Here is a 25,622-nt window from a genome sequence, read left to right as displayed (position 1 = left end):
GTACTTTCAGTCTTCTTGCTTGCTCTTTTCTTGTGTCCCTTGTGACGCCTGTCCTGTGTCATACTGTGTACTCTCAGCTTCAAAACTGTTCTTACCAGTCCCAGAGATTCTTTGTATGTACCGGTTTGGCCTTCAATTCCTTCCTCCCTCCCTCCCTTCCTCCCTTCCTCCCTTCCTTCCTTCCTTCCTTCCTTCCTTCCTTCCTTCCTTCCTTCCTTCCTTTTCTCCCTCCCTTCCTCCTTCCTTCTTTCCCTCTTTCCTCCCTCCCTCCCTTCCTTCCTTCCCTCCCTCCTTCCATTAATGTGCTGTATGTTTTAGTCCAGGTTCCCTAGCAACAGCTGCTGAGGCAGGTTGCATGCATGAAGCCTGCACTGAAAACAGGAGAAGGGGGGAAAGGGAAGTCAGGGTGGTGTGACTGAGCTGGTCACAGGTTTACAAGAAAATAAATTGCTGATGGTTTGGTAGCGCTGATGTCTTCAGAGGAGATAGAATCACCGTGCGTGGGAAGAGTCGGGGTGGGGTGGAGCACAGGGTTAACAACCTGTCAACTTCTTCCCATCTCCTGTCTCATCTCGGCCACTTTGCCTCACTGGATGTCAACCCCCACATGTCCAGGTTGTTACCTGGCACCTCTTATCAGCTGTGATGCAAATATCTTGAGTCCCAAGGTATCGGACCTGGCACAAGGGAGGTCATGTCAAAGCCTGGCCCTCGTTCCAGACCAGAAGACGATGCAATAGAGGCATCCAGGGCTTTAAACTGAGGGGACTGAGGGGCTCCCCAGAGAGGAGGCCAAGGTCAGGGAGGCGGGGAAGCGGGGCACACTCGAGGGAAAGCATTAACGGGGCCCATTAGTGCGCTGCCTTTACATTTTATCGACTCATTTTTCAAAAAGTTTTCTTTCCTTTCAAGATTCTCTGTGATCTGTTGGCTCCCAGCTCCGCTGGTATCGGATGGTGCGCCCTGTCTCCACCCAGAATGTTTAGTCTGGAATCTAAATTCTTGTTCTGAGCAGCTCTTGCTTCATCTCCCCAGACTTCCTCCAGCATGCTAGGTCCAAGGAGAAGGTTTCATTTTAATTCCTTTCGTTACAAAAGTCTCTTCCTTATCAGGGTCTGAACTAAAATATAGCCCTCACTGGAAAGTGTCAGACTCTTCGTGTCTGACACCATTAAACTCCCCTTGCGCAGTAGCTCTGTGTTTGCGTATTTAACCACTTTGTATTCTGTCCTGTGGGCTGCTTGTGAACTCAAATCACGGTTGACCCTTGAATAACGTGGGAGTCAGGGGTGCTGACCCCCTGTGAAGTGGAAATCTGTGTATAACTTGTGACTCCCCAGAAACTTATCTACTAGCAGCCTCCTGTTGACTAGCAGCCTCGCCATAGTGCAGATTAACACATATTTTGTATGTTACGTATGTTATATACCGTATTCCTACAACGCAGCAAGGTAGAGAAAAGAAAACATCAGTGAGAAAGCCATAGGAGGATAAAATGCATTTACAGTACTTATTGAAAAGAATCTCTGTGTAAGTGGATCCGTGCAGTCGACTCCTGTTGTTCAGGGGTCAGCTGTACATGTAAAACTACTTCTGACTCTTGTGCCCACAAATACCTGGATGTAGCCTTTGAAAACTCCTTGTGGACGTTTTTGAACTAGAGACGCTGTGAGCATAACATCTGCTCTTTCCTTTGGCATGTGTCTCCTGGCACCGTCATGTCTCTAAAGGACGTATCACAAGTTGTCAGACGAGTTCATGGCACTAAAAATGGAAATATTACTAGAAATAAAAGCTAAATTCCGGTTTCTTGAAAAACTTTTGAAAATATAATTTTCAGCTAGTTTTGTGAGTTGAGATGCATTAATTTTGTCTCAAAGTGTGCTGACTGGCATGTCATGGATCATTTTTGGCTTGTCTGGTAGGTCTGAATCTCCTGGAGGGGCAGTCACGAGCCATCACCTGGGAACAGTTTCAGATTGTCGACAATGATGACATTCGTGCGGTACAGCTCGTCACCGTGGACGGCCTGCAGCACGGGCGGCTCACAGTAAGAGGTGAGTGATCAGCCCCGTAAGCTAGAAAGGAACCCAAGGAGAAGCTCTGCAAAAGCAAATCATATTTAATAGAATATACACAGCATCTCTTGGACCCCATTCTAAATGAATTGTCATATCCCCCAAATCCAGAGATCATGAAACCATCAGCATTTGGATTAGGGTGCCTTATGCTTGGCTATTTATTTATTTATTTATTTATTTATTTTTTCTTTTTTTTTTATGAATTTTTGTTTATTTTTTTGTTACAGATATTTTACCTTTTTACCCCATTGGCACTCCCCATCCCACCCCCCCTCCACCCTGTCCCCAGCTTAGTTGTCCATGTCCATTGGTCATGCATACATGCATATAAGTTCTGTGGTTTATCTCTTCCCACCCCCCCACCCCCATCCCCTCTTCTGAGGGATGTCAGTCTGTGCCCTACTTCCATGTGTCTGGGTCTACTGTATTCCTCAGACTGTTATGTTCATTATATTCCGTATATAAGTGAGATCATGTGGTATTTGTCTTTTTCTGCTTGGCTTCTTTCACTTAGGATAATACTTTCCAGGTCCCTCCATGTTGTCTCAAAGGATAAGAGATCTTTTCTTCTTACAGCTGCATAGTACTCCATTGTGTATATGTACCACTGCTTTTTTATCCATTCGTCTACTGGTGGACACTTGGGCTGTTTCCAGATCTTAGCTATTGTAAATAGTGCTGCTATGAACATGGGGGTACATATATTCTTCCTGATTGGTGTTTCAGGCTTCTTAGGGTATATTCCCAGCAGTGGGATCACTGGGTCAAATGGAAGTTTAATTTTTAATTTTTTGAGGTAGCACCATATTGTTTTCCATAGCGGCTGCACCAGTCTGCATTTCCACCAGCAGTGTATTAGAGTCCCCTTTTCTCCACACCCTCGCCAACACTTGTTGATGATTTGTTGATGGCAGCCATTCTGACAGGTGTGAGGTGATACCTCATTGTTGTTTTAATTTGCATCTCTCTGATGATTAGTGATGTTGAGCATTTCTTCATATGTCTCTTGGCCATTTGTATGTCCTGTTTGGAGAGGTGTCTATTCAGCTCCTCTGCCCATTTTTTAATTGGGTTCTTTGTCTTCCTTTTGTGGAGTTGTATGAGCACTCTATATATATTGGAAATTAACCCCTTATCTGATACATCATTGGCAATGATGTTCTCCCATACAGTGGGTTGCCTTTCCATTTTGATGATTGTTTCTTTTGCTGTGCAGAAGCTTTTTAGTTTGATGTAGTCCCATGTGTTCATTTTCTCCTTTATTTCTGTTGCCTTAGGTGATGTATCAGTGAAAATTCTGCTCCGTATGATGTCCGAAATTTTGTTGCCTACATTTTCTTCTAGAATTTTTATGGATTCACGGGTCACATTTAAGTCTTTTATTTATTTTGAGTTTATTTTTGTGTATGGTGTAAGTTGATGGTCTAGTTTCATTTTTTTGCATGTAGCTGTCCAATTTTCCCAACACCATTTATTAAAGAGGCTGTCTTTACTCCACTGTATGCTCTTTGGCTCATTATTTAAAGCTCAGATGCCTATTGGGCTCCTTCTAAAATATACTTCTTAATTAATTATCTTATCCCATTTGGAAGACAAAATATTTCCCTCTCATTTCTCTGTTTCCGAGAAATGTATTGAAAACCAGAAAAATATGCTTTAAAAAATATTTTGGTAATCATTATGTTATTATAATATTAGAAGCAGTTACCATAGTTTAAATGAATTTATAATTATAAGGAAGGTAGTTAAGGCTAATGGGCCCAATAAAAATAATAGACATACTTTGTGATGATATAGTCTACTCATTGTAATGAGCTCAGAGGATTTAATTCAATTATCCTCTAAGTTTGCCTAATTATAAAGTGGAAAAAGAGCTCTTATTTATCATCATTTGTGATAAGGGAATTCTGAATTAAAAAACAAAATGATAAATTATTGTACTTAATCACAGGACAGTGCGAGGTCTGCTTATGCTTCAGTCTGTCAGTTAGGGTGGATATTCAGCTGCATGTAAGGGAAACTCAATTATAACAGCTTAAAAATTTATTATTTTCCTCTTGTGACAAGTTGTCTCCATGTAGGTATTCCATATCCACGATGCAGACGCTGTTTTCTGCTCTGTGGGTGGTCACACGATGGTGCCTATACCTCTAGGCCTTGGGTCTGCATTGGAGGAAGGAAGGAAGAAAGGATGAAAAAAGTTATGCCATCTAAGTTTGCTTTTTTTAAAAGTTATTATTATTAATTAATTAATTTTGTTACAGATGTTTCTCCTTTTGCTTTCTTTAACAACTTGTCCCAGGAGTCTGATACAAGAACTTGCACTTGTATCTCCCACCAACTCACATGCTACCCCCACGTGCAATGGAGTCTGGGGACATGCTTTGTAAAAAATGATGACATGCCATTCCAAACAGAACTAGGATTCTGGTACTGAGCAAGAAGCAGAAAGTGGCTATTGGGCAAGTAGCTGGCAGTGCCCATTATACTGGTGTTTAAGCGTTATTCCATTGAAGTCTCTAACACAACCCTGGGGTGTGCGGAGAGTAATGAGGCACCTGCCATCAAGAATTATAACAGTTTATACAGAGTGAAGCAATGTTTATTAATACTTTGAACTGAAGTATAGAGCATAAATGAAGTAGCCCATCAGACAATGATTTTCTGGGCTCTGAGAAGATAGGAAATAGTACTAATATTTATTATTTACTTTGTGCCAGATATGGTGCAAAATATTCTATATCTTTATCTTATACAACTTTATAGCGTGTGGTACTATTATCATTCCTCCTTTACCTGTGGGGAACCTGAGACTTAGAGGAGTTCACTGGTCTAAGGTCATGCACCTAGAAAGTGGCAGAGCTGGGATGTGAACCTAGGCCTTTGATACCAGAGCTCTAGCTCTTGGCCTATAAGCCAGTGATTCTCAAACTTGAGCATGCCTTGGACACTCTGGGAGGGCTTGATAAAACACATATTGTTGGGTCCTACCTCCAGAATTTCTGATTCAGTAGGACTAGGGTAGGGCCTGAGAACTTGCATTTCTAACAACTTCCCAGGTGGTGCTGATGCTGCTGTCTCAAGACCACACCTCTAAAAAGTTCTGCCATGTAGGATGATAGCAATGAGTTAAAGAATAATTGACATTTATTGTAGGCTTATTGTTGGTTAACTTCTCTCATCCATACTAAGGAATATGGGGTAGGTATTATTTCTGTTTTATAGATGAGGTTGTTTTTTTAATTTAATTAATTAATTCATTTTTGTTACAGCTGTTTCTCCTTTTCCACCCACCGATTGCCCCCTTACCCTCCCTCCCCGCCCTGTCCCCAGCTTTGTTGTCCATGTCCATTGTTCATGCATACATGCATATAAGTTCTGTGGTTTATATAGATGAGTTTCAAATAAATTAAATACCTTGCCCAATCGACACAGCTAATAAGTGTTGCAGCCAGTGCTCCAAACCAGATTGTGGAGACCCAGAGACCATTAAACCATCTGTGGTTTCTCTGAAAGGGGAAAGTCTCAGCTGCACCACGTTCCTCAATGCCTTCTCGTCCAGTGCTGCTTTCACTACAAGGGCTGCCTCTGACCCCCCTTCAGTCAGTGCCACCTCTGCTCTGTCCTTCAGGGGGGAAAGGATTTCTCTTCACTGTGGCTGACCTGCAGGCTGGAGTTGTTCGCTATCACCACGACGACAGCGACTCCACCAAAGACTTTGTGGTCTTCAGGATATTCGATGGTCATCACAGCATCCGCCATAAGTTTCCCATCAACATTCTGCCCAAAGATGACAGTCCCCCGTTCCTCATAAGTAATGTTGTCATTGACCTGGAGGAGGGGCAGACCGTACTGATCCAGGGTTCTATGCTGAGAGCTTCAGATATGGACTCCAGTGACGACTACATCTTCTTCAATATCACGAGACCTCCTCAGGCTGGAGAGATCATGAAGAAGCCAGGACCAGGGCTGATAGGTGAGTTCTGGGCACTTAAGATCATGTGTGTCAAAATCTGTGTGAAAGTGGACATCAGTTTACCAGGTGGGATACCATTATTATTCCCATTTTATAAATGGGAAGCCAGAAACGTAGAAAATTTAAGTTGATTCATTCAAGGATGGGCATCCAGACAGTTCTAGAGCTGGGCCTGAAGGTAATCATTGCACCTGGAAAAATTAAGTCTACCAAGCATGGCGATAGAATAAATAAGTTTGAAGAGATGTTTGGCCTATTGTAGGTTGTTGATAAAGTAATTTCATGAATAACATTTTTTTATATTTTGTTAGAATAGTTTTATAACTACTTCTTAAAGTAGTCAGGAACAACAAAATAGGAATCAAGTAGTTAGTGTTTCTTAAGACAATGCTTCTTGAAAATATTTTCCTAATGCTAATTCCTCTACATATTTAAAGAAAAATGTAGCCACTTTAATTTTTTTGCTTTAGTATTTATAAGCTTTGATAAAAGCTTTTATGATGATTCCTGGGTGCAAACGACATACGAGGCAGAGAAGACTGGGAGATAAGTCCATTATCTTGATACCCAAATACTTGTAGTTTGTTGCAAAAGTATTTGGTGTTTTGTGTGGACCCAATAGGTTATCCTGTCCCTGGCTTCCTTCAGAGGGATCTGTTTAATGGCATTATTTACTATCGTCACTTTGGTGGAGAAATCTTTGAAGATTCTTTTGAATTTGTCCTTTGGGACAGCCACGAACCTCCAAATCTCTCAGTGCCACAGGTAAGAGGCTGTCTCTGAAACTTCCTCAAAGTCTTGTCCGCAGATATCAGTTCTGGGCGATGTTACTAGAAACTACATGAAAATAGGTTTCAAGGTTCAAAGATTGAGAAGCAACTGAGTAAGCAAAATTAAGTAAATGTCTTTGCAACATCACTTTTCTACCATTTACTTTTCTATAAATGTCCGTGTGTGGTGTTTCCAGGGTTATTTAACTATGGGACCTTTTTATACTGAACACCTCACAAAATGTGCTGTCCTCATAGTACTCAAGAAAACACTGATATTTTATGTGTAGTAGCTAGGCTGCCTAATGCTTCTCTCCTGTATTTGACACAATTATCTGATTGATCTGTGCCTCAGTTTTCCCATCTGTAAAACAGGGAATAAAACAACTTCCTTATAGAATGATTGTGAGAGTAAGTGAGATAATATGTATAAAGTACGGAGAACTTCTGGCACATGGTAAGGACTCAAAACAAAAATTAGCTGTTATTTATTCTTGCTTTTGAAGAATCAAGATTTTCACTACCACTCAAGGATACCACTTAAATATATAGAATGCAGAAATAATTGTAAGAAGGCATTCTCATTTGTAAAAATGACAGAAAATGGAGTTAGCGTAGGGTCTGGACAGCTCGGGTTTTCTTTCTTTTCTTCTATTATACATTTTATAGATCATATTTCTATTTTTATTTATATCATGTTTAAGTTCAAATGTAGATGTTAGATCCCTCTATAATGAGGACCACAATAATAAAAACTTGATTCAGACAAAATTATTTCTAAATCTTGGCAAATAAGTCAGACTAAATACTGTAGAACCGATTATAATGTTGTTGTTGTTGTTGTTGTTTTTTGATGGGTGGGTTTCTAAAGAAGGAGTCGTAACCACATTTTTCTTATTAATCTGAGTTGGGCGGGAGAAAGGGTGGGAGGGAGGAAGAGATAGAGATAGAGATAGATAGATAGAGAAAGAGATAGAGATAGAGATAGATAGATAGATATAGATAGATAGATAGATAGATAGATAGATAGATAGATAGATAAAGAGAGAGATGAATCTATAAATTTCTCTGTATTCACGTACCACCTGTTGTTTGGATCCTAACTATTCTCCAGCTCAGCCTTGTGTACGCACCTCTCTGCCCGACATCTCTGCATGTATATCTCACCAGCATTGACAGCCATCATGTCCACAGGCATTTAGGATATTTTCCCTACAACTTGCACAAAAGCACTGTAACTAGAACCTCTAAAGTCATCTCTAACCTCTTCTCTCTATGTATCTGAATAACTAATTAGTCAGCATGTCTCATTCAATCTACCAGATAAATTTCTCTCATCTGTCTGTACTTCCCTACCAATAGCCATTGCTTTAGTTCCAACCTTCGTCTTTTGGGGACTAGATTATCCTCAGAATCCCTCACATGGTCTCTTGAAAAATAGAAAAGATCAGCAACATCCTTACAATTGAGGAAAATTAAACTCCACTGATACAGTAGCATTGTGTTCAGTAGAATTCATCTTGTGCCCAATCCCTGGATTTTCCCTCTTGTGATCTGTAGCTGTGTCAGCTTAGTTCCTCTCATCTATGGACTGTCTCTCAGCAATAACAGCGCCTGTCTAGGAAGACTTCCCTGATGCCCTCATTCTACGGATCTCCCATGCTGGGTCAGCTGGTCCTTTTATATACATGATCCAATATCAAATCACTATAATGTGAGGCCAGTGTTTGCTTTATTGGATCAGCTGTGAGCTCATTGATGGCAGGAATCCTGAATTATTCATCTGTTTCTTCAGACCTTGGTACCTGACTCAGAGAACCGCAGAAACTGTAGGCTGGTCCCAAAATGAGCTCTGGTTCTTTCAACTTTTATTGAAATTAAGAAGAAATAAGAAAACTAAACTATTTTGTAAGAACCGGAGAGGAAGTGAGATGAGGAGGTAGTATGTGTAAAGCTTTTTCCTTCAGAGTTTCCAGGACTTAGTGTGCACATAACAACAGGACAAGTATTGTGTGTGTGTTGGTAAGAATTTTTATGTTGTAAAATCCTGACACCTTCAAAGGAAGTTCAAATTTTACGGGACTTAAATGATTACCCAGTCTCTTTGATAATTGCATCTTCAATTTGGACAAGTATCTAGTCATGCCCTACAAATAAAATTGTATTTAAAGTATTAAAAATTCTTTGGTAACTTTCAGCCACTCAACTAAAAGTCCAGATAAGATGGTTACTTAATGGGAGCTTTTGTGATGGGAAGATTCAACAGTCACTGAAGATTAAGTTAAACTCAGGCATAGCATATTTTAGGCCACACTGTTAGAACACTTCCTTTGATAGAGGCAGAAACCAAGCATCTCCTCAGGTGAGAAACAATTTAATTAAAGCAGGAAGAAAGTTACAACACAGGGATGCTCCTTACCTCCTTCCATCTTTCCTAAGTAGATACTCCTACTGAGAGATCTACCGTACATCAACAAGGCGTTTACATATCAGCTAGAATCCCCTCCCTCTTTCTATCTTGGTTGTCATGATTGTAACTCACCTACTCCATTTGCTTTTTAAAAATATCCCCGTCTTTATCCTTCACAGTAGAGGGCTTTATAGAGCTTAAGCCTTAGGAGATCTTAAACCAGAAGAGAGTAATATTGGAACTAACATGGAAAGTGCAAAACAAGGATAGAAGAGAGAAGCAGAAAGAGGACTAAGAAATGTAGGAAGAAAGAAGGCAGATGCCCACAGGCCTGAGGGTGAAGTGGAAGGAAGCAATAAGCCGTGACCAGATGAGAGCACAGGCAGCCAGGGTGGGGGCATTTATAAGAAGTCAGACCAGAAAGTGGGGTGGGCAAAATGGGCATTGGAAGTAGTTCCTGGGCATGAGAAATAGTGCTGGGTAAACTCAGAGGAAGCTGTATTATGAAGGAACAGGCAGGGATCAAAGGTCAAGGCAAAGAAAAGGTTGAGAACGCAGGTCTACAAGAAAGCCAGATATCGGCCCACAAAACATCATATTATGAACACTGAGGGTTAAGGTTAAGCTTTGTCATTTTGTATTCTTATTCCCTACAAGTCTGTGGGTTCTTGTGGATATAAGTAGACTAGAGGCATCTAGTGAACCCCAGCAAGCAAGAGCACAGCGTTTGGTCTGGGCATTATTTTTTCACCATCTGGGAATGGGTATTTAATAACATCTTTGTTACAACCGAATTTCAGTAAAATGTGAGCAGTTTATTTCTCTGTGGAGCTTGTTAAAATAGGATTTTTCTCATCCACAGACACACACACACCATAATTGTTTAAATATGCATAAATATGTAAGGACACATCAACATAGGCAATCATAAAGCATGTTGAAAAATGTGCCCACCAAGAATTACTGCAGGGGTATAAAAAAGCATGCTTATACATTCTTCTTACACAAAGAACACATTGGAGAATAAATTAGCATGGAAAATGGTCTCTTTGAAGGCACAATAACTATTGTTTCCTTATTAAATCCAGTTTTTCAATTAAGTGGAGCCTCACTGATCCACACTGTGGCTGGGAGGTCCCACAGAGAATTTCTGAACTTTGTAGATTAGCAAAAAACTATAATTGGAAAAAAAAAAAAATTGGGACACAGACTCCAGGAGACTGGATACATGACAGTCATTGTGTTTCTTAATTTTGATAACTGGCTTTAGTTTGTAATTATTGAGATGCTTTATAATGGAGTAGTATATATGCTGCGGACTTTTGTAAGAATAATGAAGAATGGAGACAGGAAATTAATTTATTGAACACCTACTACCAGGTACTCACTGAGCTACCAGCTATCTCATTTGATCCTGACAACACTTCACTCTAACAGTCATTGCTATTATTATTCCCAAAGTGCAGAGAGAAAAACTGATCCCAAAGGGGTTCACTGGTTCACCCCAAGAAGCACAGCTCGAAGGTGGCTGAGCTAATGTTTCAGGATTTTCTATATCATAGTAAAAGCTTATCCATGTTTCGGATTTTGCTTTGTATGTCAGTTGAAAAAAGAATTCACTTTGTTTTCAAGTTGGGTATCGTGAACACCATTATTGTGGACAAACTCGGCATCTCTGATCCGTGCTTCAATGACAACATTAAATTTATTAAAATAAATTTATTAAATTAAAATATTAAATGTATTAAAATAAATCAAAACCAGGGTAAGAATACCCACTCTACCAAGCAAAGGCACCATTGCACGAAGGAATAAGTAACTGCTTTCTCACAACCAGTCGTGGATTATTGTGAGAAAACATGATGCTAAAAGCTGTTCGGCAAAGCCTCCTCGCCCCGTAGCGGGGCCCAGACCTGGGAACGTGCTCTAAGAATCCGAAACTCGCAAACAGGGCATGTTGACACATTCATTAGCAGACACTGATGAAGTGTTTTCTGCCTCAGAATACTGGGCCAGATGTTGTGGAGCTACAGAGATGGACAGAATCTTTATTGAACACCTACAATGTGTGAGACATTTGAATCTGCATAGTGATAATTGATAGCAACTTCGTGAGGCCGTTGGCATTATGCTCAACTTACGTATAAGAAAGTCAACAGTTTGAACCGGGGAGTGATTGTTCAAGATCAATAGCTACTAAGTGGCATACTTAAGCCTTTAACAGCCTGCTCACTGCCAAATGCCATGTGGTTTGTAGTATTCAATGATCCGCCTCTTATGGAACTTTCAGTCTAGAAGAGGCAGACACTGAACCACTAACTAATAACACAAGACAATAAAATAAGAATGTTTCTTGAGCGATAAGCAAACTTTAGGAACAATTAATTCCAACTGAAAAATTGGGGAAAGTTTCAGGAAGGGCAAGGGTAAGAAAAACTCAGGTTGCTGGAGAGGGCAGGAGAAATGAATTCCAGATTGAAGAAGCAACGTGATCCCAAGCATAGAGGCACACGTGGAGGCTGGGCCCAGAGCTTCGTGGGCAGCTCGAGTGCTGGAGTAATGTTGAAAGGATTAGAAGATAAAGTTGAAAAATTGACTGTGTAAACTGTGGAGAGTTATACATATTTTTTTCACAATAAATATGTTAAAAATAATTTTAAAAAACCCATAATATTGGCAAAAAAATCACTACAAAAACCAAAACCAAAACCAAGCTGTAGAGGGTCTTAGATACAGTGCTAAGGAGTTTGAAGATTTCTATCCCTCTGGGGTGTTTGTTTAAGATTTTTGAGGAGGTTAATAACCTGATTTGATTTGCTTTTTTTTTCCCCTCACCCGAGGACATTTTTGCATTTATCTTCAGATACAGCGGGAGAGAGAGAGGGAGGGAGAGAGAGAGAGAGAGAGAAACATTGATGTGAGAAGACACATCGACTGGCTGCTACCTGCACAACCCCAATTGTGGCCAGGGACAAACTGCAACCAAGGTACGTGCCCTCAGTGGGAACCAAACCCGAGTCTCTCTGGTCCATGGGCCGATGCTCTAACCACTGAGCAAAACCAGCCAGGGCTGATTTGCATTTTTATAAAGATAACACAAGAAGTATGTAAGTCTAGATTAGCTATTGGAGTTAGGGCTAACAGAAAGCTGTTGCAATAATGTCAGGAAGGAATTATGAGAGCTGGAGCTAGGCCAGTAACAGTAGGAATGACAGCTGGGGTGGGAATGGGTGTGGCCATTATGTAGGAATTTTATGAGTAGTAACTCTGGGAGGTGTGTTATACATATGTGGGTAGAGAAGGAGGGGCCAACATTTATGCCAAAGTTTCGAGAATCAATGACTGCGTAGAGGGAGGTCCAAAAGGCACAGGTTGTTGTTGGAAGGGAGAGGTAGAAATACTCATTCTATATAGCACTTAAGACTGCATTAACTATAATTGTGATAATGCATTCTTAAAATATAATATAAAATGGGTGAAGAATGTTCCATTTTTGGCTCACATTCTTTTTTTTTTTTTTTATCCTCATCTGAGGATATTTTTCCATTTTTTGTACAGATAGAGTGGGAGGGAGAGAGAGGAAAGGAGAGAGAGAGAAACATCGATGTGAAGGGACACATCGAGTGGCTGCCACCCGCACGACCATCCAGGGCCGGGGACAAACTGCAACCGAAGTACGTGCCCTTAGCGGGAACCGAACCCGGGTCTCTCCGACGCTCTAACCGCTGAGCCAAACTGGCCAGGGCGGCTCACATTCTTAATAGATCCTGAATCATTTCAATGAAAGTATATTATAAATGACAGTTTTAGAAAATCATCAAAAGTCACCGTGACTAGGTGATTGTGGGTGTTTTCTTTGGTGTCTTTTTGGTACTTCAAATGAATAGTACAGATCATTTCTTTCCAGGTGGTGACAATTCATATCACTCCAGTGGATGACCAGCTTCCGAAAGAGGCTCCTGGAGTTTCTCGGCACTTGGTTGTCAAGGAAACTGAGGTGGCCCACATAACTAAGAAACATCTACATTTCATAGATACGGAATCATACGACAGGGGGCTGCTCTACACAATAACAACTCCCCCAATTTTCTCTTTCAGCCACAGGTATCTATGAAAGGTCATTAGGTGAGGGTTGTGTTCTAGGACTGGGGAGTCGAAAGTGTCAATATATGGTGCTGTGGTTCAATTGCTTTGTTGTCAGACACGAACTTAAATTCAATTAGGCATTTACTCTAATCTCAAACTTACACCTCCCTTGAAAAGCTATATTAATTAATAAGTGACCTGTATCTTGCAGTGTCTTCAGCTTAGTTGACTTAAAAGAGTTTTTAACTCCCTTTTCTAAAGAAAATGTTACTTTTTTCTTTTTAGTAAAACTTACTGAGTCTTGATAACATTATTTTTAGGTATTGCAGGGCACAAAATGGTCATAGTGTATGATACCAATCCAGAAAAGTGGCACGAATATACGTTAGGCTGGTATCATATACATGATGGTAAGGAAACGTTTTTAGGATGACAACAATGACCCTCTTTCATGTTGTCGAAGCATAAAATATTGTACATCTTTTCTGCACTAATGAAGAGAATGGCATTGATGAGATGGGATTTATGGCTAGAAAGAACCTGCAACATAAAGACAGAATTTAAAGATGCAATATTATTTCTTCCCACAAAGAGCTCTTTTAGTTTTAAAAAATTTGGTTGTAGGCTATTTGGCCTAATTTTTGTTACTTGGAAAAGGAGCTGATGTGTTTCATATTTCTCTTTAGACACTTGGACGCTGGGAAATTATTCATGGTGGATAGCATACCAAAGCTAACCAAAAATCCTGCAGCCCGGAGCTTGAAGTCATTCACTCAGGTAGGATGCTATGCCGAAATGTTGATAAACATGATGGAAGTGTCCTCAGGGAAGTCATGGTGCTCCTAGTATTGCACTTGAGAATAATGGCCTTTGACATCTGTTACAAGTGTTGATGTCTTTATTCTTTCTGCTTGGGCATTTGCATTAAGCATGCAACATCTATTTGACAATGCTTGATCAAGCTGGGTATGATTTCAAAGTCTAGTAATTCCACACAGGTTTTGGCACTGTTTTGCCAGCAGGGACCTGGCACATGTGTTTTTATTCCACAAAAATCAGTTTATCCAATATCCTATCTAGAGCTGCCATAGCAAGGTACCAAGAACTGGGTGGCTTAAAATAAGTGAGATTTATCGTGCACAGTTCGGAGGCTGGAAGTCTGAAATCAGGGTGTTGGCAGGGCCATGCTGTCTCTGATACCATGTAGGGAAGCTTTCCTCTCCTCCTCCTGGCTTCTGGTGGTTTGCAGGCAATGTCTGACATTCCTTGGCTTGTAGGTGTATTGCTCCAACGTCTGCCTGTCATCCATGACTTTCTTCTTCCTGTCCGTCGCTCTTCTTATTCCAAGGTTACCAGTTACGTTAGATGAACTGCTCATCATACTGCATTGTGATCTCACCTTAATTAATTACATCTCCAACAATCCTATTCCCAAATAAAATCACATTCTGAGGTACCAAGGGATAGGTCTTCACCATACCTTTTGGGGTACACAATTCAACCCAGAACATCTACTATTTTCCAAAGTTTTTTTTAATTTTTTTTTTTTATCCTCACCCGAGGATATTTTTCCATTTTTTGTACAGATAGAGTGGGAGGGAGAGAGAGGAAGGGAGAGAGAGAGAGAGAAACATCGACGTGAAGGGACACATCGAGTGGCTGCCACCCGCACGACCAACCAGGGCCGGGGACAAACTGCAACCGAAGTACGTGCCCTTAGCGGGAACCGAACCCGGGTCTCTCCAGACCGCAGGCCGACGCTCTAACCGCTGAGCCAAACTGGCCAGGGCTATTTTCCAAAGTTTTTATCAGTCTTCTCCCTACTCCTGTGGACTCTACTCTGAAGACCCTACAAGGGTCACTATAACGGTGATGAGTGTTTAGCAACTACAGCATGGTTTGGGGCTGATTATACCTAATCTCACTGCAGTTATATGTTGTGATTGAGTATGTCAACCCCATGTGGTAAGTACAATTATTTTATCATTTCATTTATTTTACAGGTAAGGAAAAAGGGACCTCGCAGTTTCAGTAGCTTGACCAACGTCACACAGCTATTTAAGTAGAGCTCAACTTATGGCGAAGCTGTTAGAATTCAAGTCTCCTGTCTTGCAGAGGTGGCTGGCTTCAAGCACTTGATCTATTCGCTCAATTTCTTTGTCCTTTTCCCTCCTGATTTTTAGAAAACGTGATTTATAAAGTAGACCTTTTCGGAATGCTCAAATTGATATGGTGGCCTTTACAATATTCCATATCATTATCACAGTGGTTCTCCAAGACCTGGGGCTCTGACAGGCTCCAGTCCTGGCACACTGGCATCCATGTGTCCATCTCGGTTTGCTTTGTAGGATGCTGTGAACTATATGAAAGTGGCCTACATGCCACCAATGAGCGATATAGGCCCCCATCGGCAACACGTCCAGTTCACATTTTCCATCAGTAACCAGCATGGCGGGACTTTGCATGGGATCTGCTTTAACATCACGGTCCTTCCAGTGGACAACCAAGTTCCCGAGGTATGTGCAGTGTTCAATACGAAGGGTGAAAAGGATGGAGGACCTAAGGAAAGCAAGAAAACACCTGCACGCTTATTGGAAGGGCTAACTTTTTCTGAGGCCTTTTTAAAGAACTTTTTTATTTTTTAGTCACAGTGTAGGAAAAGGCATGGGGAGGAGAGTACTTCACCTCCCCTTGACTTTCTGTCTAAAAGGTGAGATTTTCCAGTTGCTGAATTTGGCATTGTTTTCAAAGCTTTATCAAAATCTCTCATTTCTTTTTCTTTCTGCGGAGTTTCACGTGTTGATCAGGGGAAGGGGATTAAATTATGGGTCTCTTAGCAACCAGAAGGGCTTATTTGCTCTCACTGCAGGCCAGCTATGCTACTCTGTAATCTAAAGAAGCTTTTAATTTTCCAAAATGAATTAAGATGGGCCCTTCCATTCTGTCCAGCCTTTATGCAGCTGTAAAGCACTGGGGTCTCTCATTATAAACCCGAACTCCAAAGGCAATGCCACCTTGTGTGTCCCATCTGAGAGGCTGGGGTTCATACTGAGTTTATTCCACACCCTGCCTCCTCCCCATCAGAGTGTTAGACTTAATTCGTGTGGCTATTCCTGGGCTCGTTTTCCCCCTAAGAAGCCAAAAGACAAAGTACGATCACCCATCCATGAGGAACCTGAGGGGACTAGAACATGCACACGTCTCATCCCCAGGGAAAGAGGTCACATGGAATATGGCCGGGAAATCGCCGAGACTCCCTTTCTTGCTCCCTCCTTGCCTTCTCCACACCTGCCCAAGGCTGTGGGCAGAGGGCTCACGGGGAGGGACCAAGGGGCTTAGCTTACCCAACCCGCAGAATTTGGGTTGAGTGAAAAACAGTATTTTTGAGTAATGAGTTGCCAACACTTAATCATCAGGAGGTTTCTTATCATGTCTCGATTCCTGGCTTCTATTAAAATGCGGGGGCTCTGGCAGTACTGAGCCCACACATCCCGCAGCAGCGTTGGGGGAGGCACGCTCTCCGGGCACCAAGGTCCCGGCCCAGCCCAGACACTTCAGCTGCTGGCCCGAGCCCGCAGCCTGTGAGCTTGCGATTTGTGGTAGAAGACGCACCAAGGAACTCAGACAAGATGATCTAAACTCTACTCTTTGACTCTTTGCCTGTCAGAAACCAGAGCACATTCCTACGGAGAAAAGCATTAAGAGAAACAGTTAATGTGATTAGATTTTATTCACAGCATCATTTTCCATGTATGAGATAGGGGCCTGAAATCGCCCCGGCATCTAAAGAAGCAAAAGCTTTTTCTTGAATGATCCTGGAGAAATACTCTCTGACGCAAAGCAGTCCAAGTCTTCTCCTGGAGAAGGAGGATCTGTGGGGAAAACCGAAAAGGATGCAGGTTGATTGAACAGTCATGAGAACTTGGAGCTAACGCGGCACAGTAGCTTCTTTCTCCTACAGTCTGCGGGACAAATGAAATAGTATCTTAGAGACCTGAGGAGAGGAGAAATAAAATTAAAGAGTAGTTTCAGTGAAACCAGTCTCAGGAGTGGTTTCCTGATTTTAAATACCCACAGATGGCTGGGCTGAGTGATAACCACTGGGAATCTTGACACCATGCTAACCAGAAGTCCCAGAAGCCCAGGCACAGGTTCAGGCAGAAAAGTTAGTGATAATGAGTGGGGGGCAAATTAGCCTATGCTTTTATTTTTTGAAAGTTTTTCTAAACACACATGTGCACACACACACACACAAGTATGTATTATATTTAAACATAATCTACTATATAGTTGGCCCTTGTTTATCATGGTTAATCAGTTCCAGACTCTACCATGATAAATGAATTTTGGTGAAGTAGGATTCTTTATTTATAAATCAAATATTTTCGCAGTTAGAGCATAGAAAACCTGTTTACGATCTTTTAAATACATTTTTTTAACATTATTAGAGCCCTCTAGACATGAAATAACACACTTTAGTCATCATCACACTCGTGTTACCAATATATTAGACAAAATAAGAGAAAATAAGACATATTAGATGTTAAAAATATATTATTATTATACATTTAATTACACACACACACACACACAGTTCTTACACACAACCACTAACCTATGAAAATAGTGCAACTTGGTCAAATGGCAGTTCAATTTTTAATTTTTTTGAGGCAACACCATATTGTTTTCCATAGTGGCTGCATCAGTCTGTATTCCCCAGAAGAGGGGGTGGGGGGGGGAGAGATAAACCACAGAACTTATATGCATGTATGCATGAACAATGGACGTGGACAACAAAGCTGGGGACAGGGTGGGGAGGGTGGGGGAAGGGGTATCAGTGGGGGGAAAAAGAGAAACATCTGTACCAAAAATAAATTAATTAATTAAAAAAAAAAAGAAAATAGTGCAACTTGTTTGATGATGAAGCAATGAAGATGAAGAGATGTACTGCACAGCAAAGAAGAGCAAGGTTACTGCTCCTCTGCAGGCATGACCTCAGTAGGAGAGTCTTCAGGTGGTGCAGTATCTTCAGCAGGCGTTGTTGTCTTATTCTGCTGAAGGAGCACTAGGAGCAGGCAGTAGGTATCTGGGTTAGTGGCTGAAGAACATCGTAATAGGCAGTTGCTGGCGCTGTCTTTTCATATGCGTGAGGAGGCTTTTGTAGGGTTCTATGGCTCCATCAAGTGCATTCCGGAACCATAATGCTCGCATCATCTGTGGGTCCTATTCGCCAGTCATGTCCTGTACTACCTTAATAGTTCTCACAACTTGCGAGAGATGCTCAAGGGTAAGGCCAACTTCCTTCTCCTGACCGCCAGGAACCTCTGGCTGCTCTTCCTCCTCCTCACTCACAGACTTAGTCATCTCCACCAGATCCTCGTCTGTTAAGGGATCCGAATGTGTCTCGAGCAGCTCATCCATGTCATCACAGGTCATATCTGTGAAACCTCCTCCTCCCAGCATCCGGGCCAGCCTAACTGCCTTATCCACTGCCGAGTTGCTTATAGCCTCTGGGGTGGATCCTCTGTAGTTGTGGACAATTTCAGGCCACTACATCTTCCAGCTGGCCTCCATGGTCTCAGTCTTTATGTCCTTAAACGAGGCCTTGATGTTCTTCAGACAGGTCGCCATGGTATACTGCCGCCAGTACTCCTTCAGCAAGAAGTTCTCCTCACGATCCATGCCTTCAATGAGGTGCTGCAGGGTGTTTCGTGTGTAGAGGGCCTTGAACATGCGGATAATACCTCAGTCCATGGGCTGGATCAATGAGGTAGTGTTGGGAGGAAGGAACTCGATCTGCACACAGTCATAGGACAGGTCTTGCGCATGACCTCCAGCATTGTCCATGAGGAGAAGGACATTAAACTCAAGTCCCTTCTCCACAAGATACAGCTTGACTTGGGGGATGAAGCACTTGTGGAACCAGTCCGATGACAGCTGCTTCGTGATCCAGCCCTTGTCGTTGCGCATCCAATACACTGGCAGCAGATCCTTGTTTTTATTCCTCAGGGCCCTGGGGTTCTTGGCCTTGTAGGTAAGGGCAGGCTTGAGCAAAAGCCCCTCAGCATTTCCACACATGATAGTCACGTAATCCCTATACGCATTGAAGCCATGGACCTTGGCCTCTTCCTTGTCCGGGTAGGCATTCTTTTCCAGAACAGTCCTGTTTCATTCATATTGAACACCTGTTCTGGATGATACTCACCCTCCTCAAGGATCTTCTGAAACGTGTTGTTCACATAGTCCTCTACTGCAGGCTGGTCAGCAGAGGCAGCTTCTCCGTGGAGAACGACACTCTTCAGATGATACCTCTTCTACTTCTTGAACCAACCCTTGCTCGCCATGAAATCCATGAAGTTGCAGAAGAGGGTCCTGGTTGAGGTTCGTCCTCCGTAAAGCGCTGATAGAGCTGCCTCGCCTTCTCCCGGATGACCAGCGAATCCAAGGGAATGTTTTCCTTGCGGCTGTCGCTGATCCAAATGGCCAGGGCAGACTCCGTTTCCACTATGAACTTACTATGACTTGTCATGACGCACTTTGCTTCCTTGTTGAAAGAGACAGTAGCCGTTGCACTGTGTTCTTTTCATCTTTACGGATGGAGCGAACGGTAGACTCATTCAAGTCGTAATGGCGGGCAACCTCCACGATTTTCTTGCCATCTCTGATCATATCCAAGAGTTTCACCTCCTCCTGGATGGTAAGCATCTTCCTCCAGTGCTTAGTTTCATCGTCAGAAGGCTTACAAGAAGCAGCACATTTAGGAGCCATTGTGGGCCTTAGATAAAAGTTCTTAGAAATTGCAAACACAAGAGCAAAGATGCTTCCGAGGTAGTGATGCAGAAGCATGTGTGAGAGAAACAAACTTGCATGAGGCTGAGCCGATCAGTGGCCAGGACAGGAAGAGGATAGGACAGCCAATCAGTGAACAGCACGCTCTGATTGGCTTGGTTTCACCACACCCGATTTTTTGGAAAAAATTATTGCCCGCACACAAGGAGTGGTGGAGCGGTTCCACCTGGCGTGAGGGATCCCTGGGGTGCTCGAATACATAGGCCTACAGCCCATACGTACAGTAATTGTAATTTTAATTGTAATACAAGGGTGTGTAATGGACTCAATCGAGCGCACACGGTATCATTTTTACTGTCTCCATTAACTTTTTAATGATTATATTTGAATAAATCGCGATAGAGCGAAGCCGCAAAAGTCGAAGTGGCGAGGGGTGTAACGAAGTGTGTTCCTTGGGATATTAATCGATGAACTCAGGAAAAACTGAGAATGTGGACCTGGCCTGTTTCAAAGATAAGGCTCCTCTCTCAGTAAGCGCTCCCTCTGCTTCTTTCTCCTGCAAACTGGACTTGTAGGCTTGGCAGAATGAGAGCAAAGCATCTGAGGAGGGCCGCGGGTGAGGATGGTTGCAGGGAGAGAAAGCTCTTGCTTTTGTTTTCCTTTGCTGGTGGAAATAGTTCATTAAAGAGTAGAGGAATGTTGTTTCAGGGTGGGTGGTCTCACGATTTCTGTGGTCCGGAGGGCTGCCCTTGGGCAGGAGGGCAGAGCAGGGCTCTGCGTGGAGCTACAGCTTCTCCTTGCTGACTTCCTGTCCTCACTGCCTTTAACAAGTCTTTCTTTGGGAGCATTCCCCTTCCCAGGAGCAGCAGCTGCTCTGAGGAGCGTGGCCGCTGCGGTGGAGAACCCTGTGTCCTCACATTGGCAGGGCACCCACCCCAGACTATCTGTGAGGGGCCCTCGGCGCCCATGACTTGGTGTCCCAACGAAATCTGCTTGCTGTGCTTCTGTGTGGTAATACGAACTTGGGGAAGTGCTAGGTTAAACAAAATGAGCATTTTCTTATTGCAGAATCTCAGAACATTGAGTATAGTATGTGCCTTATAAATCTCCAAGGTGAAGATATTGTAGGTAACAGTTTTCTAGACTTATTCGACCATGGAATATTCCTTTGTCAGTCCTTCTAACTTGTTTTTTACTTACAAGTGAATAATCTGTCAGTTGAGAAGTGGCTTTTTCTATTATAAAAATATCTTTGTGGCTTCAATATTGAAGTCTAATGTTTGAATAAACTATCTATTTCCTATGGAATCTTAAAATTCTGATCTACTTCCATCTCTAAAATACTCACTATGACTGATGTTTAAAAGCTCCAATATGTTTTTTTTTTAAAAAGAAATGAATTATTTCTCTAGGAGAATTTCATGTAGCTTTTGATCATTTTGTAGATTAAGGCATGGACATGGCAGGTGTGGACATGATGATGAATGTTATTATTTTCTCATTTTGGTTCCACTGAGAGTAACCAATTTACTGCTTTTACTATACAAGGGTTGGGATAAATGAAATGTAGATACTTTGAGGTTTATAGACTTGCCTTGCTTCTTTGTATCCATCAATAATTAGAATTAGAAACATTTAGTAAACAATATTTTTCAGCTGAGATGTTCAGCTATGAGCTGGAACCCTTTACCACATTCTTGGAAAATTATATATCCTGTGAAAATGGTAATAGGACTTTTTATTCATTTAATGAGCTCTTTCTTCATTCTTCAGGGATACTATATAGAACAAGGCTTTAAATATATTTTTTCATTCTTTCCAGGTGTTCACCAAGCCCCTGAGCGTGGCTGAGGGAGGTCACTGTGTTCTCAGCACAGAGCACATTCTGGTTTCCGATGTGGATACCAAACTGGACAACATCTCCCTCTGCCTGCAGAGGCTGCCTCAGCACGGAAGGGTGGAGCTGGACGGATTTCCTCTCAGCACCGGGGGCACCTTTTCTTGGGGAGAACTCCATGCCTTAAAAGTTAGGTTAGAACATTTTCCTGGCTTTTTTTCTTTACATGCTTTGGCTCCCATCTGGATCAGTTGTGAGGCAGAGTAAAAGAAAGAAGTTTGTCCAGTTCATGCAGAAGTATTTTTATGCCACTTAATACTTTCAAGGATCAGTTGAAAATTAGAAATGACAAAATTTTAATTTTCCTCCAGACATTTTCTTTCCCTCTGGCTTTCTGTACCAATGGCAATGATTTTAGAGATATTTAAACAGCAAAAATTTATTGCCACGGGTATTAAATTTGTTGTTGAAACTGCACATATTGCAAGAGGTAACAGTCAAACTAGATGAATATAGACTGAAATAATCTATAAGGCTAATCTATGTAATTGAGCCTGGCTTTAAGAAAAGTCAGTTTCATAACCCTGGAAACTCTGGGGTAGAATTCTATTGATCAGTGTTTTTAGTGTAAATTTTATTATATTCTACTAGGAAGGGGATTTGCAGGCAAACATTAGGATAGGCTGGGGGTAGGGCATGGAATAAGACTTGGCTCTTTGACTGTCAGAGATAGAGCGATCGCTACCTCATAGTAGTTTCTCTTACCTTGAACCTGGTCTTTTATGGCTCTGTAAGAAACTTTTCTACAAAAGCTAATAAAAAAAAAATCTTATCTGTATAAACAATGCAAGCTACTCAAAAGTATTGGTCGACTAGACCAACATACTGGTTAAATTCTCACAAATTCAAGTTATAGATAGAAATTTTGCATTTCTGATAGCATATAGTAGAGGGTATTAGGCATCAAATGCCTCATTCCACTCTTGAAAGTTGACTAGGAACTAGGATCTGTGCACAAGAAGATCAATTTCATCTGACAGTTTAGTTGCATTTTTCAGCCTCTAATATCCTTATTTCTTTTCACTACTTGAATTCTCACTAAAATTTTCTTTTCTTTTGAAATATCAGCTCTTAGCTACATAGTAGAGAATTGTTTAAGTAGTTCTTACTAGAGTGAGAATGATGGATAGAAAAATAAAAGTACCAATATTTGTCAGCATATGTAGTTCAAGCATTCTTCTACTGACTTGCAATTATGTTTTTTAATTTAATTTTTACATCAATCAAACTTGACAAGATAGATGGTTCTATTCTCACATTGTTGAAACTAAGGTACAAAGAGGTTGAGATCACCTAGCTAGTAATATAGAGGATCTGGTTTTAAAAGAAGTTCTTGTTGACTTCATAGCCATGCCTTTGGATGTGTACTCATAGACCTGCTTGGCTTTTTTAGAAGTGTTAGCATGGTAAGATAGCATTAGCACATTATTTCCTATCAATCTATTTTTGATGAAAATATCAGGGAGCATGACAAAATACAGTAAAGGAGGCAGCTTGTGGTAGGGATACTGGGGCTGGGAGGTGGAACTTCTCTGCTGTTGGAATAGAATCCCAAACCTGAGTCACTAGCCAGAGTTTGGGGAGACCAGTCCTGAGTAACATACCTTTTAGCCCTGGAATTTTTTATATATAAGTGTGTGTGTGTGTGTGTGTGTGTATACACACACATATGTACTATACTATTTAAAAACATTTTTTAAAGGTTTTTATTGATTTTTTTAGAGAGAGAGAGAAAGAGAAACATTTATGTGAGAAAGAAACATCAATTGGCTGCCTCCTGCACATCCCCTACTGGGGATCGAGCCCACAACCTGGTCAGGTGCCCTGACAGGAATTAAACCAGGACCTCTCAGTCTATGGAATGATGCTCAATCCACTGAGCCACTCTGGTCGGTCTGTACTATACTATTTTTAATGCAACTTCTTTTTCTGTTTTTTGTTTAAACCAATGCTATTGAGATATAATTTACATGCTGTACATACACAACTTACTTATTTAAAGTATACAATTCACTGTCTTTCTGTATTATCATAGATTTGGGCAACTCTCATAATACTCAATTTTGAAATGTTTTCATTACCTCCGAAAGCAATGCTACACTCTCTGTCTGCCACCCCCCTCCCTCTCCTCCCGCCAGCCCTAGACAATCACTAACCTATCTTCTATCTCTGGAGATTTGCCCTTTCTGGGCATTTCATATACATGGTATCATACAATGTGTAGTACTTTGTGACTAGCTTCTAATAGAATTCTAATTTAATTTCCTAAGCCTTGTGTTGTTCTTTCCTGAATATCTTAAACAGATCATTGATAAGCGAAAAAGTTGGCTCAATGCAACAGCTATTTAGACCTTACCATGTATCACTACAATGGGCTGGAGAGTAAATGAAAAATCTAGAATTAGACAATATCTTGAAGAAATTTGACCGAAGATTAAAGGAAAATGAGGCCAAGGCTAGACCAAGGAAAACTATTTTTAAGTCTAATGTTTTTATAGATTGAGAGGAAGAGAGCTAATAAATAGAAAAGGACAAATGTCAAGAGGGAGGCAATAAATGATTCATAGGTCAAAGTTTTAGAGACGAGCTGAATAGACCCAGAGCACAGGCAGAAGAATTAACCTTAAAAGTGGGTGAGGAGGGAGAATCATCAAAATCCACACAATGTCCTCCCTTTATGCCTGTTTACTGCTTAGTCTCAGTGTCCCCTGGCGCCAACTAGTGTCTCCTGTAGCTAGAGCTGCACCAACTGGTTTCCTTGTCACAGTGGCAAGCTAAAGGGCTGCTTTATGACTTGGGGAGAAGATATGAATGCATAGAACACATTTTTTTCCAGGGTGGAGAAATTTTACATTCAGGGATACCTGAGTGGTTAAATATGTGACTTCATGATTATGCTGTGTTTTTTGATATTTATTAAACATATGGCCAAAGCTGTGGAAGAGCTCTTGTGACAGGCATCTCATTGTACTCTCATAGTGGCCTTGAGAGGTTAGTGACAAATGTCATCCCCACAGGTATCAGCATGATGGATCCGAGATACTTCAGGATGACATGCTCTTGGAGGTCACAGACGGCACCAATTCAGTTGAATTTGTTCTGCACATTGAGGTGGGCAGAAAGTTTCCTCCCTGGTTCATATACAAATAAAGCATCTGGTTTGGAAGACTTTTAGAGTCCCTGATAGAATTTAAAACACGCAGACTCCCAAGAAGAGAATGCCTGCTTTCATCTTTGAATGTCTCAGGACAGGCAATAGTGAGCAAAGGTGCATTGGTGAAATGGGCAGACTGTTTCTCTCTCCAATCCATTTAAAGATAGAACTGCTCTGTCCTCAAATCCATATGCTCAACTTAAAAAGCAATTGGTTTCATGTATACATTATTTCTAATATTTCAGAGCTGTCACACTCAACCTGCAGCTGGGCGGGTTAGACTAGCATCACGAGGGTTTTCTCTGTAGTATGGAAGAAGCTCTCTCTGTGTATGCATGGTGCCCGTTTATGGATTTGCCTGAGGTGAAATTATTATTTTCTTTCTCTTGATGAATAAAAATCTGCACATAAATGTTGAGTACATGTCCAAAGGACTGATAGGAACTCCCAAGTTTCACT

General features: G+C 41.5%; 1 protein-coding gene across 2 annotated transcripts in view; it reads left to right on the top strand.

Annotated features, from left to right (window-relative positions):
• FREM1 (FRAS1 related extracellular matrix 1) overlaps window positions 1–25,622 on the top strand; it is a 157,676-nt gene that overhangs the window by 47,876 nt on the left and 84,178 nt on the right. For both annotated transcript variants that reach the window (XR_004959489.1, XM_036260930.1), the window contains exons 8-15: window positions 1,926–2,057; window positions 5,713–6,057; window positions 6,680–6,822; window positions 13,145–13,341; window positions 14,010–14,100; window positions 15,672–15,839; window positions 21,935–22,143; window positions 25,027–25,120. Coding sequence is in view for 1 of the 2 variants with exons in the window: in XM_036260930.1 (XP_036116823.1) it covers window positions 1,926–2,057; window positions 5,713–6,057; window positions 6,680–6,822; window positions 13,145–13,341; window positions 14,010–14,100; window positions 15,672–15,839; window positions 21,935–22,143; window positions 25,027–25,120 (1,379 nt within the window). In the remaining variant the exon portion in view is untranslated. The remainder of the gene's footprint in view (window positions 1–1,925; window positions 2,058–5,712; window positions 6,058–6,679; window positions 6,823–13,144; window positions 13,342–14,009; window positions 14,101–15,671; window positions 15,840–21,934; window positions 22,144–25,026; window positions 25,121–25,622) is intronic.

Source organism: Molossus molossus, unplaced genomic scaffold (assembly GCF_014108415.1).
Source record: "Molossus molossus isolate mMolMol1 unplaced genomic scaffold, mMolMol1.p scaffold_m16_p_14, whole genome shotgun sequence".
Classification (NCBI taxonomy): Eukaryota; Metazoa; Chordata; class Mammalia; order Chiroptera; family Molossidae; genus Molossus; species Molossus molossus.
This window is presented reverse-complemented; position numbering and strand designations above follow the sequence as displayed.